The sequence below is a fragment of the Manis javanica genome, chromosome 2, assembly GCF_040802235.1.
Source record: "Manis javanica isolate MJ-LG chromosome 2, MJ_LKY, whole genome shotgun sequence".
Classification (NCBI taxonomy): domain Eukaryota; kingdom Metazoa; phylum Chordata; class Mammalia; order Pholidota; family Manidae; genus Manis; species Manis javanica.
The window spans coordinates 65156459-65176966 of NC_133157.1; the positions used below are offsets into that span (position 1 = coordinate 65156459).

Consider the following 20508-nt stretch of genomic DNA (forward strand, 5'->3'; position numbering starts at 1 on the left):
TGAACCACTGTGTTGTACATTTAAAACCAATATAAGATTGCATATCAATAATATTTCAATAAAAAATGAAAAGCAATACCTCACCACCATAAAAACTTAAAGGATACAAGCATGATTAACTCCATCACATCACTGTTCAACTCAACTATCTGACACCTGAACAAGTAGATTAATTGCAGCAGATGATGGTGAATTACCGTGAACTTATGCACATGCTTGACCCAGTCACAGCTGCTCTAGTAGTATGTCCAATTTCCACTAGCAAGATCAACACAGCTTCTGGCATTTGGTATGCAGCTATCACAGTGGCCAATGTATTCTACTCAACTCACAATACTATGAAGAATCAAAGGTAGCATAGCTTCACGTGAGAAGACAACAGTACACATTGTCTTGCCCCAGGGCTATATTAACTCTCTTGTTCTCCAATGTTACACAGTCTGTAGGGACCCTGATGTTCTTGCCATTTCACCCAACTTTATGAGGGTCAACTAGATTAATGACATGTCATTACCAAGTGAGCAAAATGCCTAGTAATGCCCAAATGCCATATGCAAGAGGGTGGGAGTATTGGAGACCAGCCACATCAGCGAAGTATTTTAGAGATACAATGTTCTGGGATATTGCAGGATATCTCTTCCAAGGTTAAGAGCTAGTTGCTGTGGGCTAGTCATTATAGGTTGTTTATTATACCTGTAAGAAAGGAGCACAGGGTTTTTGGTCTCTAGATTCTGGGAGCAGCATTTACTACGCATGAGAATACTGCTTTATCCATTTATCAGGTATCTTATGTCGAGGTCCCCAGTAGTCGACTCTGAGGTAGGGATGTGAGTACAAGTGGTTTATTTGAAGGGGGATCTTAAGGAAGAAGTGGGACAAGAAAGGGAAAGACATCATTAAAGGGTGTGTTATCAGGATTGCCATCATTGACACCAAGAGGCTCAGTCCCACTGGGAAATTCTGGGAGACCATGTAGAACATAGCTTGGAATTATCTAAAACAAACAGTAAACCCGTTTGCCATTGCTTGAGAGCTGCTTCCAAGAGCATTCATTCTCTGGCACTTCTGGTTTTCCCTGTGCATAAGAGCTCCTAAGGAGCTAAAACACCTCATGCAGAGAGTCATGAGTATTCAGAGTAAACAACTTTTCATGTAGAGAACTGACTATTAAGGCCATTCAAGGCAGGCACTTAAAGTGTTGGCTCTATCTGGTGATTCTAAAGATTCAAATGTGGCCAGAACCCTAAGAGATCAAGGCTGTGGTATAAGCTGCCCCACACACAGTCTACGTGACCCAGTAGATGCAATGCTAATGAAGGTGTTTCTAGTGAATAAGAATACTCCATGGAATCTCTGGCAAGCCGCAACAGGAAAATTGCAGGCTCTGCCACAGAGGTTCCAGAGTAAACCCTATTTTAGCAGAACTACTGTCCATCTGAAAAAACAGTTACTGTGAAGGACATTAAATGAGTGTATTTGGAGCTACCCATCATGATCTGGGTATTGTCATAGCCCAGTCAGAAGAGCTGGTACCACACAAATTTATTGTATAATGGAAATTATGTATTCAGGATTGGGCTCAAGAACATCCACAATAAATTTCATGGACACAGGAGCCAGACTCTCGCGCCGCTGACCCTCATCGCCCTGATCCCTGTCCCTCAACTGCACTCCTCCCGGTCCCTGGGGCCTCGCTGGACACTTTAATCTTCTTATCCTAAGTATTGGTTCCCCTTCTTTGGGATTCAGTTTACCCAATAAAGCTTAGAATCTTCAACAGCTCTTAAATTTAGTGCAGATTTTCATTTTGAGTCGAGGGCTTCATTTGGAGGCCATGTAGCAATTCACAGAGCAAGAGAAAAGCTTCGCTACTTCACATGCTCTTCCAGCAGCTAATCAGGGTTCAGGAAGCCATGAAGATAACAGATATATGTTTCAGATTCCTTTCTTCCATGAGAAAGCATCTATGGGAAAAGCCGTAAGAAAATCCCATGCACCACTTGTGGGAAATGGCATTAACGGAAATGAGAATGAGCTCAAAGAATTAGATTGGAAAGGGTCTCTGAAAAGTTTCCAAATATCTCATTATTATCCTCTCTGAAAGCTGAGAGGGAATTTATACTTACAGAGAATGGCTCTACTTACACCCACCTATACCAGGCATTGTATGATGTGTTTTACATATTAAATCTTAATACCAATCCTACTATATGGGTAATATTAGGCCTATTTTACAAAGAAGAAATGTCAAAATCAGAGAGAGAAAGCAATGAAGCCAGAATTCTAACTCTGAGCACAGAAGTCCATGCTTAATCACTATGAATGCTTAGTCAGATGGTAAATTTCTGCCTACTTAAATCATCTCTTAGGTGACAGGCCTCAGGAAAATCCTCTGCTAAAATAGAGCCTGTACTCACTAGCACAAGCATGGAATTTTTTTTTCCTTCTCACAAAAGCAAGTGGAACCAACAGGCTGTGATCATTATTCCTAACCTCCCATGTATTTCCAAGGCACTTCGTACATAGAAATTCCAGAGGCAGTCCCAAGATGCAAAGGACTTCCTTCTACTTTGTTGTTCTGCTATCCTCAATACATAACTTCCATCTCACAGTCCAAAATATAGGCTCTGAAATTGGCTTTTCACTTCCCAAAAGAAAACTGAGTGAGGACAAGTCACTGGAGAAGGGGACATTTGTGAGCCATTAGCTGCCAACACTCCCAACAGCTGGGAGATGGGTGACCCAGCTCAGGAAAGGGGAGCAGAGCAGGGCTTCAGCAGTGTCCAGTCACTGAATACACACTCAGGACAGCCAAAAGGAAAAAAGGGCATCCTCACTTTCTTTAAGGGCATTTCCCAGAAGGGGTGCATGCCCTTCTGCCTACAGTCCCTTTATTGGAAGATAGCTGCAAATGGCTGCAGGGGAAATTGCAGAATAAGGTCTTTATTACAGATGGCAACATTCCAAGCCATAAATTGTTAAATTTTTAGATTTAAAATATGGGGAGACAATTAGCAGTCTGTAGTGCAAGTAGCCAATTTGATCCTCAATGCCCCTCCCCACTGGCAGGGGCATTTGCATATGCCTGTGGGCTTCTGGTTGTTCCATGTATCCTCCCCACTGAGCTGGCACTGACCCTGGGAACCTCCATGTTGATCACTATTCAACTCCACCTAGTGGGGGCCTTTTCACACCCACAATTTACAGTTGACATCTTAGTGTCACCTGCTCTGTTTTCCAGTTAGTATCCCTTCTCTCAATTCTGAGTTCTGGGTCCCTAAGGCATCCTCACACAAATGACATAAAAATAGAGTGCCACTTTTAGGGGAAAACAGCTGCCTGCACCCACTTTAGTGTAGTTTTATCCTTATTTACTAACAGTTACCACAATTTAATAGAAATTGTAATTCCACACTCAGAATAAAAGGACACGTGCAAAGGGCAGCAATTGTAAGGTTGCTCTATGCATGGGTAATACTGTTCTTCCCCCTTAATTATAAGGTTAAGAACAGATTTCAAGGCAGTATACCCTACCAGCAAGGGAAAGGAGACTGGGCATTCTGTGTCAGATTTTTAAATTATAAAAGAAATTACACAAAGACATAAAACCTTAATGAGAAATGGGCTAAGGATACAAGCAAAAGAAGAAATAAAAATGGGCAATAACTCTATGAAGATATATTCAACTTCCTTAATCACCTAAGAAAACAAATTAATGAGACATCTTCACTTGTCTTCTACCTATCTGACTGATAAAGATTAAAGAGAACTGTATAGATATAGAAAATGATACCATCAAACTTAACTAGCTGAAGTTGAAACTAGTACAACTTTTGGGATGCCAATTTTGGAAAACAAAAAATCCTTTTAAAAATGCCTTGCCCCAGTGAATCTCCCCTGCTGGGATCTGGACAAGTATGAAGCATGTTTGTATAAGACTGTTCATCTCAGATTTGTTTATGATAGAAGAAAACCCAAATGTCCAGTGCTAAAGCAGTTAGATATGTAATGAATGCTCTGTAGCCATGTGAAATCTGAGGATGTCTGTAAGTCACTGATAAGGAAAGATAGGTTACATTTTAATTTAGAAAAAACATGTAGCTTACATAACAATATATACTCTGTATGCAATACTGTTTTTGTAAAATGTGTACAATTACATAGTTTTTATATTTACAGTATAAATAGTAGAGGATATATACCAAAAATGTTACCTATGATTTTCTCCAGAAAGCAGAATTTCTGATTTTATTCATTTTTTTCTTTTTGCATATTTGTATATTGTAAGATTTCCCCAAACATCACCCATTAATTGAGAAGTTGCTTTAAGTCATTAAAAATCTAGAAGAATACAGAATTGAACATTAACTATTTCCTCAGAATGGAAATAACTTTCTAAATGATAGAAATCACAAAGGAAAAGACTATTTACCAAAATTGACAGTTTTGGTGTGTCAAACAAAAAATAGTAAGATGTCTCAAGAAAAATAATATTCATAGTAATACATCAAATTTCATATAAAGGGTAAATAGAAAAAAGGCATGGACTATGTAAACAGACGATTCATAAAGTAGAAAAACCAGCAGGAAACACATTAAGAAATCAATTTCATTAATAATTTAATAAATAAAAAACCACAGCTATAAAATTGAGAATTGTGTGAAACTGGCTCTATTGTACAATGTTTGTAGCTGTATAAATTAATATAATACTTTTGGAAAGCGATTTGGCAACAATCATCAGGAGCTGGAAAACTGATTAGCCTTTGATCCAATAACGTCCTAGAGAAACAATCCAGTTAAAGAAATGCTACAATCAGGAAGATGTTTATGACAGGATTTTTATAATTGAAAATTAGTGAAAATAGACTAAATGTCAACAATTGAAGAACACTTAAATATACTGCGGGTAAAATTACTAAATGGAATATAATGCAACCATTAAAATTATGAGTATGATTATTATGTAACAAAAGAGAAAAAATTCTTAGTTAAGTGCCAAGAGCAGGAATACTGAACTGTATGATATTAAAAAAAGACTAAAGCAAAAAATGCACATATAGTAAGACAATAAATTTTTTAATTTGTCATTGTTTCATGTAAAGAATATGTATTTTTAGTTATCTTTTAAGTGGTGGTTATGAAAGCTATACAACAACATTGAAAATTATAATACAATGTTATCTGAAAAATGTATATTCAGTTGTATATACATAGGATAACATAATATTCTTTCATAAGAAAGCTGTTGTTGCTATGGTAATAAATTTATGGGAAATTTTTCTCCCATCTAATAATCAAAATTGTATAATTATGTAAAAATAACTGATTCAGAAGTAAGAAGTAGATATGGTGCACATGATAATATATCAACATACTTTGAGCCAAAAAAGATCTGTGACACTATAAGAATAAGAAGCTTAGATCCAGATTTACCATCTTCTTTTCTTTCCTTTTCGTGTTCAAAAACTACAAATCATTAATCAGCATTTAATTTTCTTAACAAATAGAAAATAGTTTAGCAATGATTTTGAGAAGATTATATGATAGACAGACAGACAGACATTTTGCAAACTTCTGAGTGGCATTAAATAGCCTGAATTTCTTTTCTGGGATGAGGAAATGAGAAGAGACACAGTGCCACTTCCTAGTTCCTAAGTATTTCATAATCAGTTTTCTATGACTCTCCCACAAGCCTGGCTTGGGTCCCAGAAAAGAAAATATGAACTTTCTATTTCTTGACTGGCCTATAATACAACTAATGAAAAAGAAAAGAATGCCCTGGATCTGTTCTCTTCCCTGAGCAAATATTTCCAATGTGCCAACTGTTCACACATGGCTTCTGAACTTTCCCCATCCATACACAGTGTCCGACAGGATGTGTAAACTACCAGTAATTCTCAGGATGTGGGACTCTCCCTACCATCCTTCAAGGTGAGCATGGAAGCATTTGTCAGGACAGCCTTGCCTGCAGTCATCCAGCTGGTATCCATTCCATCCATACATCACAAAAGATATGAAGGAAGGGAAGGACACAGAGACACTGGCTTCAAGCAAACATATTGTGCTATTCTCTGTTCAGTACCACAGTTTTCAAGATGTATTTGAGAAAAATTGGAAAACAAGCAGCTAAGGAAAAGGCTGGCTGCCTGACAGTTTGGCCTGTGAGTTAATAGCCATGACTTAACACAACTGAGATGCACAATGGCCATAATCTTTTCCAGAGGGCCTTCAGCATGTTTTCAGCTGCTTAGAAAGATTTAGTTCCACTTGCTGACATCACCTCTTGGGGGTTATTTAAGTGCTCAGGTATTTTTCCAAGCAGCCTGGCTGGGTTTCTCTATAGCACACCCCAGCCCAGGGGTATACTATACTCAGCACCTTCTTAACAATGACATAGAAGACCAATGACATTTGGCCCATGGGCTAAGTCAGATCTGACAAACTCCATCCCCCACAAGAATATTGGGCAGAGAATTCAAATACTAAACTAATTTCTAATGATAACTACTCACAGTACCTCTAAATGAAATGCTACACTTCTCCCTCCCATTCAAGAAGGCATTCAATGTAATTCCTATCAAAATACCAATGGCATTTTTCACAAGACTAGAATAATCTTAAAATTTGTATGGAAAAAAGACCCCAAATGGCCAAAACAATCAAGGTATAAAAATAAAGCTAGAGGTATCATGCTCTCTGGTTTCAAACTACACTACAAAGCTACAGTAATCAAAACAGTATTATACTGGCATAAGAAGAGATCAATGGAACAGAATGTAGAATCCAGAAAGAAATGCATGCATATGCAGTAATATAATCTACAATGAAGGCAAGAATATATAATGCGGAAAAGACCGTCTCTGTAATAAATAGTGATCAGAAAATTGGGTAATTGAATGCAAAAGAATGAAAATTGTAGCTGTATAAATTAATATAATACTTTTGGAAAGCAATTTGGCAACAATCATCAGGAGCTGGAAAACTGATTAGCCTTTGATCCAATAACATCCTAGAGAAACAATCCAATTAAAGAAATGCTACAATCAGGAAGATGTTTATGACAGGATTTTTATAATTGAAAATTAGTGAAAATAGACTAAATGTCAACAATTGAAGAACACTTAACTATACTGTGGGTAAAATTGCTAAATGGAATATAATGCCTTGCCTGCAGTCATCTTACATTCTTACACCATATACAAAAATTTGCTCAAAATGGATTGAGGACTCAATTTTAAGACCAAAAATCATAAAACTACAAGAAAAAACATAGGCAGTAAGTTCTTAGACATCAATCTTAGCAATATTTTGAGGGGGTCTGTCTCCAGGCAAGGGTAACAAAACCAAAAATAAACAAATGGGACCTCATAAAACTAAAGAGCTTTGCATAGTGAAGGGAACCATCAACAAAACAAAAAGGCAACCTACTGAATGAAAAAAAGATATTTTCAAATGGTGTAACCAATAAGGGGTTAATACCCAAAGTATATAAAGAACTCACATAACTCAGTATCAAGAAGACAAACAATCCAAATAAAAAATGAGCAGAGAACCTGAATAGACACTTCTCCAAAGGAGACATACAGATGGTCAACATCACTAATTGCCAGGGAAATGCAAATCAAAACCACAATGAGATATCACCTTCCACTTGTCAGAACGATAAGAAATAAGTGTTGGCAAGACATGGAGCAAAGGAAACCCTCAAGCACTGTTTTGGGCATTGTAAAATGGTACAGTCACTATGGAAAAGGGTATGGAATTCATCAAAAATTAAAAATAGAGATGCCATACAACCCAGTATTTCCACTTCTGAGTATTTACCCAAAGAAAACAATATTACAAATTCAAAAAGAAATGTGCACCACTCTTTTCACGGCAGCATTATTTACAATAGCCAAGATATGGATACAACCTAAGGGTCTACCAGTAGATGAATGAATAAGAAAGATGTGGTACATATACACAATGGAATACTATCCAGTCATAAAAATTGGAAGTCTTGCCATTTGTGACAACCTGGATGGACCCAGAAGACATCATGCTAAGTGAAATAAGTCAGAGACAAATACCATGTGATTTCAGCTATATGTGGAATCTCATAAACAAAACAATGAACAAACAAAAGCAGATTCAGATACAGAGAACAATCTGGTGGTTGCTGAGGGTAGAGGAAGTAGGCAAAATTGGGGAAGAGGATTAAAATATACAAACTTCCAGTTACAAAATAATACATGGGAATGCAATGTACAGCATAGGAAATACAATTAATAATATTGTAACAGCTTTTTATGGTGACAGATGGTTGCTAGATTTATCATGGCGATCACAACATGTGTATAAATGTTGAATCATTATGTTGTATACCTGAAGCTAATACAATATTGTATGTCAACCACACTGCAATAAAAAGAAGGCACACATGCACCCCTCTTCCACCCCCATGCCTCATATCATGGGACATATCACAGAGGAAACTTTCAAGTCACTGAAAGTATTCAAAATTCAAATTATTAGCAAACAGGCATTGTATTTTTTAGTAATAAAAGAAGACTTATGATACAATGCAGATCTATATATTAGGTGAGCCTTACTGCCTTAACTACTCAGCAGCTCAGCATACATTTGACTCCTAAAGATACCAGAGCATAAACTAGCTCTATTCTTCCCATAAAAGCAAACATGGGTTTAGCCCTTGGTGGCTTCCATCATCAGTTCTTTACAAAGCCCATGTGGTTGTTTCTATTACTCCTTCCGTGGCTGACATTCCTGCAGTATCAAACCCATGTTTTTCCTCCTCTTGTCAAGAGCTACATCAAGGAAAAGAGCAAGATCCAGTAGAAAGAGTTCAATGGCGACACTGAGCCAGGCTGCTGCCAGCTGTAGTTCAAGACCCAAGCAGCCAAAGCTACTGTTTAGCTCCCCAAATGTCATCTGTCGCCAGTTGTTATTATTTTTCCAATACTGTTTCCAATCTTGCTAATTATCATCTGTGGTTATTTAGGCTTATTTTGAATATTATACATACAAAAGAATACATAATAGTATATGTAGAGTTAGAAGAATAATTATAAAGTAACTACCCATGTACCCAATGCCTCACTTAAGAAACAGAACATAACCCATCCTTTGGAAGCTCCTTCCCAATAGCATTCCCTGCACCCCTCTTCTAACCTCACGCCTCATAGAGGAAACCACTACTCTAGTTTTATATAATTGTTCCTTTATTTTTAGATTTACTAATGGTATATGCCTAAACAATATATTGCTTAGTTCTGCCTGATTTTGAACTTTATATTAATGAATCACACTAAATATATTCTTCTGAGACTTCTGAAGAGGTAACAGTGGGTTTCTGAGATACATCTATCTTGATAACTATAGCTTTAGTCCATTTCTTTTGACTGCTGTATAGTATTCTGCTATATGCATACTCTCGACTTTGTTAATTCTGTCGACATGTTTTCAGTTTTTGTTTGCTCACTTGCTTTTTAGAAAATGGCTTCTGTGAACATTCTTGCCTATGTCTCTAAAGTGTACAAGGGCAAAGAGTTCTCTAAAGGTTTTCCTTAGGAGTGAAATTGCTGACTCAGGGAATCCACATGGTCAACTTTATTTAAAGCACATTTCTACATACTCTGACCTTGTTCCTGAGCTTCCTGTTCTGCTTAACTAGTCTTGACTCAATTCCTGCACCATTACCACACTGTTGAAATCACCACAGTTCTATTTAGAGTCACTTATCCAAATAAAGTTTTGAGTCTGTTAACTAATTACACTTTTTAAAAAGCCAGTTTGGTTGTTGATTATAATTACTATCCATCTATGAATAATTAAAGAGGTTAACATATTTCTTCCCAACTATTTGAAATCCTCTTTTAGTTAGAACTTTAATACCTTTTAATAGCATAATTTTTTTGATGAAAGTCTTACACTTAATTTTCATTGAGTCCCATACACCTTGTAATTCTATAGTTATTGTAAAATACAAAACTCTTTGAAATTACATTGTCTAAGTGATTGTTGGTGGTGTGTGTAATTCAATTGACTTTGGTATATTGATTTAATATGCAACAACCTTTCTAAGTGTACCAATTACTTCTAATAACTTATTCAAACACTCTTTTGCAATTAGTCCATTTTGAATAATGACAGTTTTAATTCCTCCTTTCTAATCACTAATCCTTAAATTTTGTGTTTTTTGCCTGCCTCACTACCCTGGCTAGAACATTAAATGTTGAGTAGAAGTGGTTATGGTAGACATCCCCGTCCTGCTCATCTCAGAGGGAACATTTTCAACATTTACCATTAACTATGACTTTTCATAGTTGCCCTTGATCAGGTTAAGAAAGTTCCCTCTACTCCTAGTTTGCTAAAAGCTTTTATCATGAATGAGTCTGTTCGTCAAATGATTACTAATACTGAAACCTGAAATTAAAAAGACATAAATTTAGGCCTCCAGTCAAGAAAAAGCTGACCTGAGCAGCAGGTCCTTCTCACAAAGGAGGTCCCTTCACAGTATCTGGCATGGGGGCAGAGATTTATGTCTTCTACAGAAAGCTGCATTCCTGTAAGAGAGGAAGATAAAGCCAAGATAAGCATGACCCACATTTTGTCCAAGAATTACTAATCAGAAGAGTCAGTTCACCACCCCTAGGGTAGAGCTAGGAAGAAGCTGATAGAATTTTCTATACAAGGGATTAAAGAGTGAGAGAAAAACGTTTTCCCTAAATTCACCTATTTCAAAGATGAGGCACTTGCACATGCTGAAGGATCTGCTTTGTAGAAAGTTCACGAGGCAGGATTGGCAGTAAGGAGAAATACATTGTGCCCTACTTAATTTCTCAACAACTATGCAAAGAACAAAGAAATCAGTCATTCCCATTTCCAAGTATCTGCTTCGAGGTTGAGATCAGGATAGGTTCTCCCCTGACTAGAGTTTGAACCGCTCAGTCCATATACACTGTATACACAGCTAGAAGCAGACTCTCTCTAATCTGTCCTCCCTGAAGGAGTTAACTTTCAGACTTTCTTGACCATAGCCCACAATAAGAGATAAATTTTACCAGATGGCTTCACATGTGCCACCCAAAAATATATATAAAACTGAGAAAGGCTTCACAATTCTTACCCTCACTTCATGTAAAGCAGTGAAGTGTTTCAGAGCTTTACTTTGCTCATCTTGACCTGTCTGCAATATGTAAGTTAGGAAGGAAGCAATGCGGAAGCATGGAAGTGCAGTGTGTTGTTGTGGGCCCCCTGGCTGGTGCCTTCAGCAAGCCTGCACATCCATCCACCAGCACCTGTGGGTGGCGGCAGGTCCTTCTCTGGGTAACTGTCCTTGGCCAAGGGAAGCCATCTTGACAGGAAATGCCCAGGAGGTTATACTACACTCCAGGCACAGCCTATAGCCAATGACTGATGGAAATGGGATCAAAAATCCCAGGCTCACTGCCTCAAGATGGGACAACTCTGTGGTGCAATTCTCCCTCAGAGCCCCCTAGAAATCAGGCTGGAGGTAGATTTCAGCTGAAGCCAGAGCGTACTTGGCTTCTCCCTGTCCTATCCTGCTTCCCTCAGTGTGCCTACTGATCTCTCCTAACACCCCCAATTAATAGCTTATACAAGACTTCCCCTTTCAGGTCCTTCCCCCTCCAGGGGGCCCTACCTAAGACAGAGAGCTAGAGGTCAGAAAGGGAAAAAAATTCTGTTTGAGATATTCCAATGCCTTGTAGCAGCTCTTTCTTACATTTCAGTCACCTTCTCTATAATAAACTCTCACCATATTAAAAATACTTCACATATCTCCTGTAATCACAGTTGGAGGAAGTGATGATTCCAATGGATGCGCTGCTTTAGTCATTTAAATTCCTCCCTTGCTGATGAAGGATCCATTGTTCAATTATTCGCACATTCTGTGAATTATGCAACAGTGTTTATCTGCTATCAGTAATTATACAGCTGCTTTATCTTCATCAGCACATCATGCTTTAACTTGATTAGCTGACCATTTAATTTCTCCCTTGTTAGTGGCCTCCCTGACTTGTGTAGAAAAGACAGATGATCAAGAAAACCAGAATGCAGAAAAAGTCAAGAAAGTGGAAGGTATGTCCATATTTCACAGAACAATGTATGAATTACAATTCCGACACAACATCTCAGTGAGAAAGGCTAGCAGCGGAAAGCATATTCTTTCACATTCCAGTAACACCCAGTTCATTTACAGGCTAACCAAGTAGAAACTCCGAACATCCGACCAGACTTGACAACTGCTGAGCAGTCTTCCTTTTACAACTGAAATCCTGGGTCTCTTAAGAGAAAAAGTGCTAAAAGCTATCACTGATTCAAATGTGTATTGTATCTTATATCTTAAAAATATTTTGTCACAAGGGATCATGACACCAATAAGCATACAAAATGTGACTTCACTCTCTTAAAATTCATCAGAATGCATAAAGATGAAACTTACTTTCTCTTTCCTATAAATTTAGTGCTTAAGAGTGTACACTTTGGAGAGAGAGAGTCTTAGGTTCAAATTCCAAGTTTGCCACTTACTGGTTGAGTAAATGCAGGTAAATTATTTAACCTCACTGACCCTTGCTTTCCTCATCCACTAAAATGATGATAACAATTAGATCTAGTATTTTGATCTTGTGAATATTAATTGTCATACATATAAGCATTAGTATAATAGCTGAGCTGACATACAGGTTATTCAATAAATAATACCTTTAGTTATAGTTGCTTTCTAAGCATGCATTTACAGTTAAATTTAGTAATATATAAACCCATTTCATAGATTTCTTTTTTTAAGTTGAGCATCAGATAGGTCAATACAAGTTCCTAAAATGTACCCAACAGCAATATACTGCACACTCCAGAGCTCTCCATTCATGTGGAACTTAGTGGCACACCACCATTGCCATTTCTGTTGCATTGTAACCCTCACTGGATTAGGAATGGGAAACCTTGCCTGAGTCAATCATGCTCTCTACTTAGCCTACTAGGTTTCCTTCAAAGAGACCAATCACAGTCATCATGTCTGAACCTGCCTATCCTATGACAAAGGCTCCAGATGACTTGGGCAAAAAACAAAAGCAAAGTGGTTGACATGATAAACTAATTAAACCAAGGACTTGGTCAAAACTGGATATCTGAAGTCACTAGGTTTTCAGAATTAAAGAATCTTCCTTATTCTTTTTTGTGTGGGGGGTGGGGGGGAGAGTGAGAAAGGTTCTTTTGTTTTTACTTTTAACTCATTTCAAGCCAGCTACTCTTATTCTATGTTGTTTGCAGCAGAAGGGATTAAGAAAAAAAAAAAGGGCTATAATCTAATCATCCAGCAATGAGTGCTGACTATCCAGAGCATGACTGCGGTGGCGATTATCACTGCCGCTCTCCTACAGTTATTGTGTGCCATTTCTCCTCTGCTTTGTGCCCCAGGAGGGAGGTGGGCCAGTGTCAGATTGCATTGTTAGGCTCCCTGCCCTCTAGCTTCTGGTTGAGTTTGGCCAAAGAATGGCACTAGCAGGAAATCAGAAAGGAAAGGGGAGAACGAGGTCGAGGTGTGCAATCAGTTCCCCGTCTCCCCCCTGGCAATCACAGGAAGTCGACTACATCCCCCGCTGAAGGCCAGAGCTTCTGAAAAGTGGCCCTCCTCCCAGTGCGCCCTCCCACCCCTCCTCCTCCCCCTTGCTCCCTGTCTCCTGTGGGTGTCAACAGCCAACAACTCTGCTTTCCCCTGTGGGTCTGGGGTGGGGAGCAACCACCCACTCATCTCAGGGCACTGCGATGCTTTCAGGTCTGAGGATCTAATAATGTAGAACATGGTAACTAAGTGGATAATACTGTATTGTAGAACTGAAATGTGCTAAGAGTAGAAATTAAGTATTCTCACACATGCACGCATATGCACACGCATGCACACACACACACACAAAGTATATTTATTTAAAGAAAGAAAGTCCATAGAGGGTATAATTTAATTTTCATGAGGGGAATTAATTTTAACTATATTTCTAAAAGTGCCAGGTCACCATTCTCTTCCAATGTATGTGAATCCTTTTCTCACTGTCACTTCTACCAGGTAACTTTGACTCAGGAACTGAATCATGTGGCGATCCAGTCTTTACCATTTTCACTATGGTGATAACTAATCAGTTTAAACCACTGTAGTGGATATTAATCTCAGAAAAAAAAATCACATCTGAAAGACATTTCTTTTCTGGAAGTCAGTTTTGAGGTGAGCCCTCATCAGGCTGGAGGCAACAGTGGCAGCGATGCTGTGTGGCCCTTCTGCCCTGCGGCTGTATGTACATTCCTAGAGCAGAGATAGGGGCGAGCTTGTTGGTTATCAGTCATTTGTCTCCACGGTTTCCCAGAGATGGCCACTGTCTTGTCCCTATGACTCCCTGAGGCCCCATTTCTCTCTGTTGTTTCCATGGCCCAATAACATGAGTTTCTGTAAGAACGTCTCTGTTCTTGTCTACCTAGACATACTTCTGGGGTCTTGCTCCCTCGGCAGGATGCAGGCAGAATCCCTGGTCCTCTCTCCTTTCCTCCATCCAGCCCTGGAGCATATACGTCTAGTCTGCAGTAAGCTGGGAACCCTGCCTTTGCCAGGTCACTCTGCTTCCTTCTGAGAACCACTCTCTCCTTTCCTGGTCCTTTTTGGATGCTTGAAGCCCTCCTCTGGACTTGACTCTTGAAAACAAAAGCCCAGAGGAATTAACAATTTCCTTTTCTGCCATCAACAATGCTGTTGACTTCACTGAGGAAATGGAATGACTTGATATTCAGGGAGCAAAAGGAGAAACAAATGAACACAAATTAATATCTAAAAATACATCTAATTTCACTATTGAAATTGGTTTTGAAGAGTAATTAATTTGAAGAGTAAAAAGCTGTCATGCAGTCTGTGACTTAGCCCCGAGGACCTGCATTTCAGTTTGCTTGGGTAGCCTAGCTTTTACTCTGCCATCCTAGACCACCCCAGGTAGGCCGAGGTATCTCAGCCTTGCAACTGAAACATAAAAGCTTATCAAGAGATGCAGACACCTGGATTGAACCATAGTGTTCCAGTCAATCCCATTTTCTATTCCACTAATTAATTTAAAATAATTATTCTAACACTACCTTTTTGTTTTACTTATCATTTAAGATTTTAAAAGGAGGAAATCAAGTTCACAATTTCAAAAGCCTGATCCGCTTCTCCTTGATATCAAAACCCCTACAGCCCTTTGTCAACCAGAAGGAAACTGCTTTCCTTTCACAGAAAAGCAGGTCTTCATTGTGAGTTGATAACTAGGATAATTAACTAATTATTAGATCATTATTCAGTGCTCTAGCAGATTCAAAACAAACTTTAAACTCTCAAGAGATTGTGTCCTTTTTCCAGATCAGATTGCCTCATTTTTTAAATAACAAAAATGGTTAATTACACAGATTTTCTCAAGCAGTATTACCACAAGATTTTTAACAGTTCAGCAATTATGCACCCAGTCCTTGTTAGCCAGCAAGAAATGTTTTGGAGCATTGTTTTGGAGCAATACTAAAGTCAGACCCAGCAGACTTTGAAGAGAGCATAAAAGGGGTGCATAAAAATTCTAATATTCTAGCCCAGCAGGAGAATGTTACAGCCCCTACAAAGTCCCCTCAAGATGTGACAGGATTCCTTGCATTTCCTGCTGTAAATGCAACCTCCTCCAACCTCAAATATCCTGTAATCCTTCAAGTATCAAGAAAGCTCCTACCTTGGCCTTTTAATATGTTTGACTTACACATCTGCTCGCTTCACTGGAGGGCCTTCCAAATCCCATCACCCTACCCCATTTCTGACCAGAAAGAACAGAATCTGAGCTGCACTTTTGTTAGGCTCAGAGCAAAATTCATCAAGAACCAACTGAATATGAACAATCACAGGAGAGCCCCAGAGATCAAAACCCTTGAGAAATAGATAAAACCTTCAATTGTCTTACAGAAAAAGCACCCCTAAGTCCCACCTTCTCTTGTGGGTCATCTCAGAGCAGGTCAAGCCATGTAACGGGATTGAGTTCAATCTGCTCACTTTTATTTGTACTCAAAACAGGCAAAGAAGATACTATTTAGCATGGCTAGATAGCCAATGACCAACCAAGGAATGGGGCTGCCTATGAATGGCCTTTAAGTTTACAAATAAAAATGAATACTTAAAAAAAAATTTTAAGTCCCAAGGAAAATCTGTCCAGCAGGATCCTGTCCTTATTCAGGACCTGTTTGTCTCTCTATGTATTGTATGGCCTGTGGAATTAGAGGCTACTATCCAATGATGCTTACAAACACCATGCTTTTTTGTGAATTTCTATAAAACTGATGCCTCCTTTTTTTTAGTTGTTAGTGAAAGGAAAGGAGCGACACATAGCAGCAATTCACCGGAGAGTTCCCTTTATTAGGGAAAGGTGCTGGGTTATATAGGAGGGGGCATGAATTGATTGAGGTGTCACTTCTACGGGGCTGGTGGCTGTTGGCTAGGTGCTGGGATTGGGAGGGGGGCGAGAGGTGATTGGGCTTCAGGTGGCGCCGGCGGGAACTGAAGACCCCGAAGAGAAGCCGGAAGTTTGCCATCTTACTGGTGGGGACCCTTCAGTTAGCTTGCCTGGAAAGACAGGATATTTTGGAGTCTCTCAAGTCTTAGAAGCAGGTCAAATTTTTTCCACTTGTTTGAGTGTATTTACTAATTTTTTAAAAAGCCTTCTAAGTATAACATTCCACAAACCCCACTGACACTGTTCTCCAAAACACCTGGCTTCTTTGTGGAAAGGAAGGAGTTTGGGGGCAGGAAGACTGAACTGAGCAAGCCCTGGCCTGTTTTCATTTGCAGAACTTGCTCCACCAGTGAACCGATAGAGGTAAGGCTCCAGAGACTTCTTGAGGCCTCAGTCTGCTTGAATTGATGTGTTACTACCCAGAATATGAATATGGAGCTTAAGAAATTGCATTTGGGGAGAAAACACCATGTGTGTCTGGGTATGTAGTGTAGATTTGATGCCAGGGTCCTTGTTAGCGGAGCCGAAGAATGAGCTTCACAAACAGTCAAGGTAGGAGAGCAAGGTACAGGCTTTTATTTAGAGATAAAGTGAAAGGACAGAGCTCCCGGCTCACACCAGGAGGTGACAAGAGAGTCCGTAGTGGTGCGTTGTCTAGGGGGTATTATAGGCAGTTGAGGATTTTTCGAGAACATGAAAAAGCTTAGGGGTGGGGACTTGTTAAGTGGTCCCTGAATATTAAAAATTAACTTAACTGTAAGGAATTTCCTGCCTTGATTTCTCTCTGGGACAACGGCGCCTTGGTCTGGAAGCATATCAAAAGGCAGCTGGGCCGAGGTATTGTCTACTTGCTAAAAAATCTTGCCTCTTGAACTTCCTGGGTGTTAAAATGCAATCTTATCTTCAAGATGGAATTCTTCCTGCCTTTTACCATGCCGTCTACAGCTGGGTCTGCAGGCTAAGTTAGTTGCTCAGTTTGCAAAATCACCTCGTCAGATCCTAAGGAGGAAAGGCGGCACATAGGCCTGGGCCTTTTAGTATGCTAAAGTGAATCTTCCACATGGTTACAAATGATTAGCATAATAAAACATGTGCTACTCTTCTTTATGTGGGGAACATTAACTGATTTCACTGAAGAATGATTCTAGAGCTCAATGTTTAACATAGAGTTTTAGCAGGGGGGGTTTCCTTGCATGTAGTTACATTGCCCTGACTGCAAATATTTCACCCTGCCCCCTCCGGAGGCTCTCACCCTACTCTGACTGCATCTATGATCCCTGTCTCAGATTGACAGGGAAACCAAGGCAGGCATGTGGCTGATTTTACAGAGCATATCTGGAGGCTATAAATCACTAGCTTTACATGCTACTTAGACTATCTGTACAGAGGGAATGCAAGCATCATTACAATATTAGAACCATCTCCCCTTGCAGGATATTTTTACACCTAGCTTATTGAATTAATTATATATAAATCATCTTTTATGTATTTTCTTTTAGTTGTTTGACTTCCCATGTTCTCAAAATTCCTGTTCTTTGTATATATTGAGGTACTTTTCAAAAGCACAACACAATTGAAATTTTCTTACAATAAATTTTTAAATGTCTAACACAGAATACATATGCAAGACTTAACAGTTTTCCTGCCTCACAGGAAAAACAGAGGAAATTAAAGGAAAACTAGGTCTATTTATATTAACAATAATATTCACTCCACAGTAACTTTAGTGAGAAATGTGAACACCCTTATGAAGAAAACTTACAAAACTTTATTGAGAAAAAATGTCAACTAGATTAAAATATATAGCATGTAACTGGATGGAAAGAATGACTATTCTAACAAGGTCAATTTTTGTCAAATTAATGTGAAGGTTTAATGCAATTTCTAATCAAAATGTCAAGTTTTTTTTATAAACTGATAAAGAGATCTTAAAGTTCATCTCAGAAAAAAAGACAGTAGGTAAGAAGAACTAAGAGCTGAAAATATAGGGTAATGTACACCAACCAGTAGGATTTAAAACAGAAAACAAAAAATAATTATGTCATTATCATAACAATATAAAAAATCAGATAGAAGTGTATACATGCCAGACACACTGATCTAACCAATTACACATTTTTTAATGCAAAGTTAATATATGATGAAGTTGAAGGGTCCCCACCAGTAAGATGGCAAACTTCCGGCTTCTCTTTGGGGTCCTCAGTTCCCACCGGCGCCACCTGAAGCCCAATCACCTCTCGCCCCCCTCCCAATCCCAGCACCTAGCCAACAGCCAACAGCCCCGTAGAAGTGACACCTCAATCATTTCATGCCCCTTCCTATATAACCCAGCACCTTTCCCTAATAAAGCGGAACTCTCCGGTGAATTGCTGCTATGTGTCGCTCCTTTCCTTTCATTGGTGCCGAAACCCGGGAGACGGGACACCCCAACTGGGCCCCGTCTTCCCCCGACACCAGCAGCAGCTTGCCCTCGTCCTCTTTTTCCGGCGCTGGCTCATCACACTCACCACTCCTCTCTGGCCTTTAGGTAAGTTTTCCCCCTGGAGTGGGCCACTCTTCCCCGAGCTATCGCAGTGCCATTGACCGTGATCGTCCGGCAAGGCCCTGACGCTCGGGGATGAGGAGGGAACTCTCCCCACCTCAGGCCTTCACGGCTGCGGCGGACCCTCAGGCCCCTCCCCAAACAGCCATAAATCCCCGCCTTAAGCCTTTACGGCTGCGGCGGACGCTCAAGCCCCTCCTCCGACAGTCATAAATCCCCGCCTCAGGCCTTCACGGCTGCGGCTGACTCTCAGGCACCCCCCTCCAACAGCCATAAACGAGGTGACTCCTTTGTCGATGAGAACGCTCCCTTTTCCCCCCCTCCTCCTTCTGCTCCGTCCGCCGAAAATGCCTAGCGCTAGGTACCTCGTGACTCCGGCACTCTGCCTTCTTAGGGAAGTCTGGGTGACGACCCACACTTCCCAAGAAATTCCGACTCATATACGAGTTTCTGCAGACCACCAAGGATCATCGGGGACGCCCTTTGTCTCCTTGTGGTCTGCTTCCAGTCTGAGGATCTCCGTTCGTCTTCCCCTGTTTGTCTCCTTCTCTGTCCTTTAGCCATGGGAGCCTCCTCATCCCTCCCTGAAAGTTCACCTCTTGAATGCCTGCTTAAGCATCTGGCTACCCTCTCCCTGATGCCTGATATAAAACCAAAACTTCTCCGTAAATATTGCTCCCAAGATTGGCCGACATACCCCCCTAGACAATAACAAGCAATGGCCCGCAGGGGGAACTCTTGATCCTAACATCACTCGCGATCTTTTTAACTACTGCCAGCGCCTGAAAAAATGGAAGGAGATTCCCTATATCGAAGCTTTCTGCCTCCTCCTCTCCCCGCCCCCTCCCAAGTTCTCCTAGCCTGCAAGCCGCTGCCCCCGCAGAAGCCTCCTGTTCACTCCCTTCCCCGTCTTCTCCTACAACAGCCCTTCTCCCTTCCTCCCCAACCATCTCCTCCCCCATCTCACCTCCTCCACCTTCATTCCCTGCAGATTAAGCCTGAGCCTTTCAGTCCCCCTTTAACTAGGTCCCAGGAGCCTCCTCTGGCTTTGCCCTCATCACCTGTTTCTCCCCTGTTAGGGACCGCCTTTGTCTTCTCACATGTTTGTAGAGAGAATGGGAAAGCACCTCCCCCCATGTCTGAACGCAGCATGGGAAAGCACAAGCTAGAGAACAACCGGTGCAGTCCTTAGAAGTTATCTGTCCACAAAAACATATCTTGCCAAGACTCCTCACTCTGAAAATAGGGAGACCTTGAAGATGTGTAGAAACACCGCCCCTGCTTCTAGCTATGCCCTTCCCCCACTTGCCGATGTGGCAGGAATAGAAAACAACGCATTCCATAAGGAATTAACTGGAGCCCTGCTGTAGCTCAGTAGAGCATGGGACTCTTAACCTCAGAGTCATGAGTTCAAGCCCAACTAAAGCAGCAGAGGCAAGC

The 20508-nt window shown here is 40.2% G+C and overlaps 1 protein-coding gene across 7 annotated transcripts in view; it reads right to left on the reverse strand.

Moving 5' to 3' along the window:
- Nucleotides 1–20508, reverse strand: part of DMRT2 (doublesex and mab-3 related transcription factor 2) — a 702131-nt gene that overhangs the window by 539214 nt on the left and 142409 nt on the right. For 4 of the 7 annotated variants that reach the window (XR_012127744.1, XR_012127745.1, XM_073228608.1 and 1 more), the window contains one exon: nt 10482–10571. The exons of the other annotated variants lie outside the window; for them this stretch is intronic. Coding sequence is in view for 2 of the 4 variants with exons in the window: in XM_073228608.1 (XP_073084709.1) it covers nt 10482–10571 (90 nt within the window). In the remaining 2 variants the exon portion in view is untranslated. The remainder of the gene's footprint in view (nt 1–10481; nt 10572–20508) is intronic. 7 annotated transcript variants of the gene reach the window in all.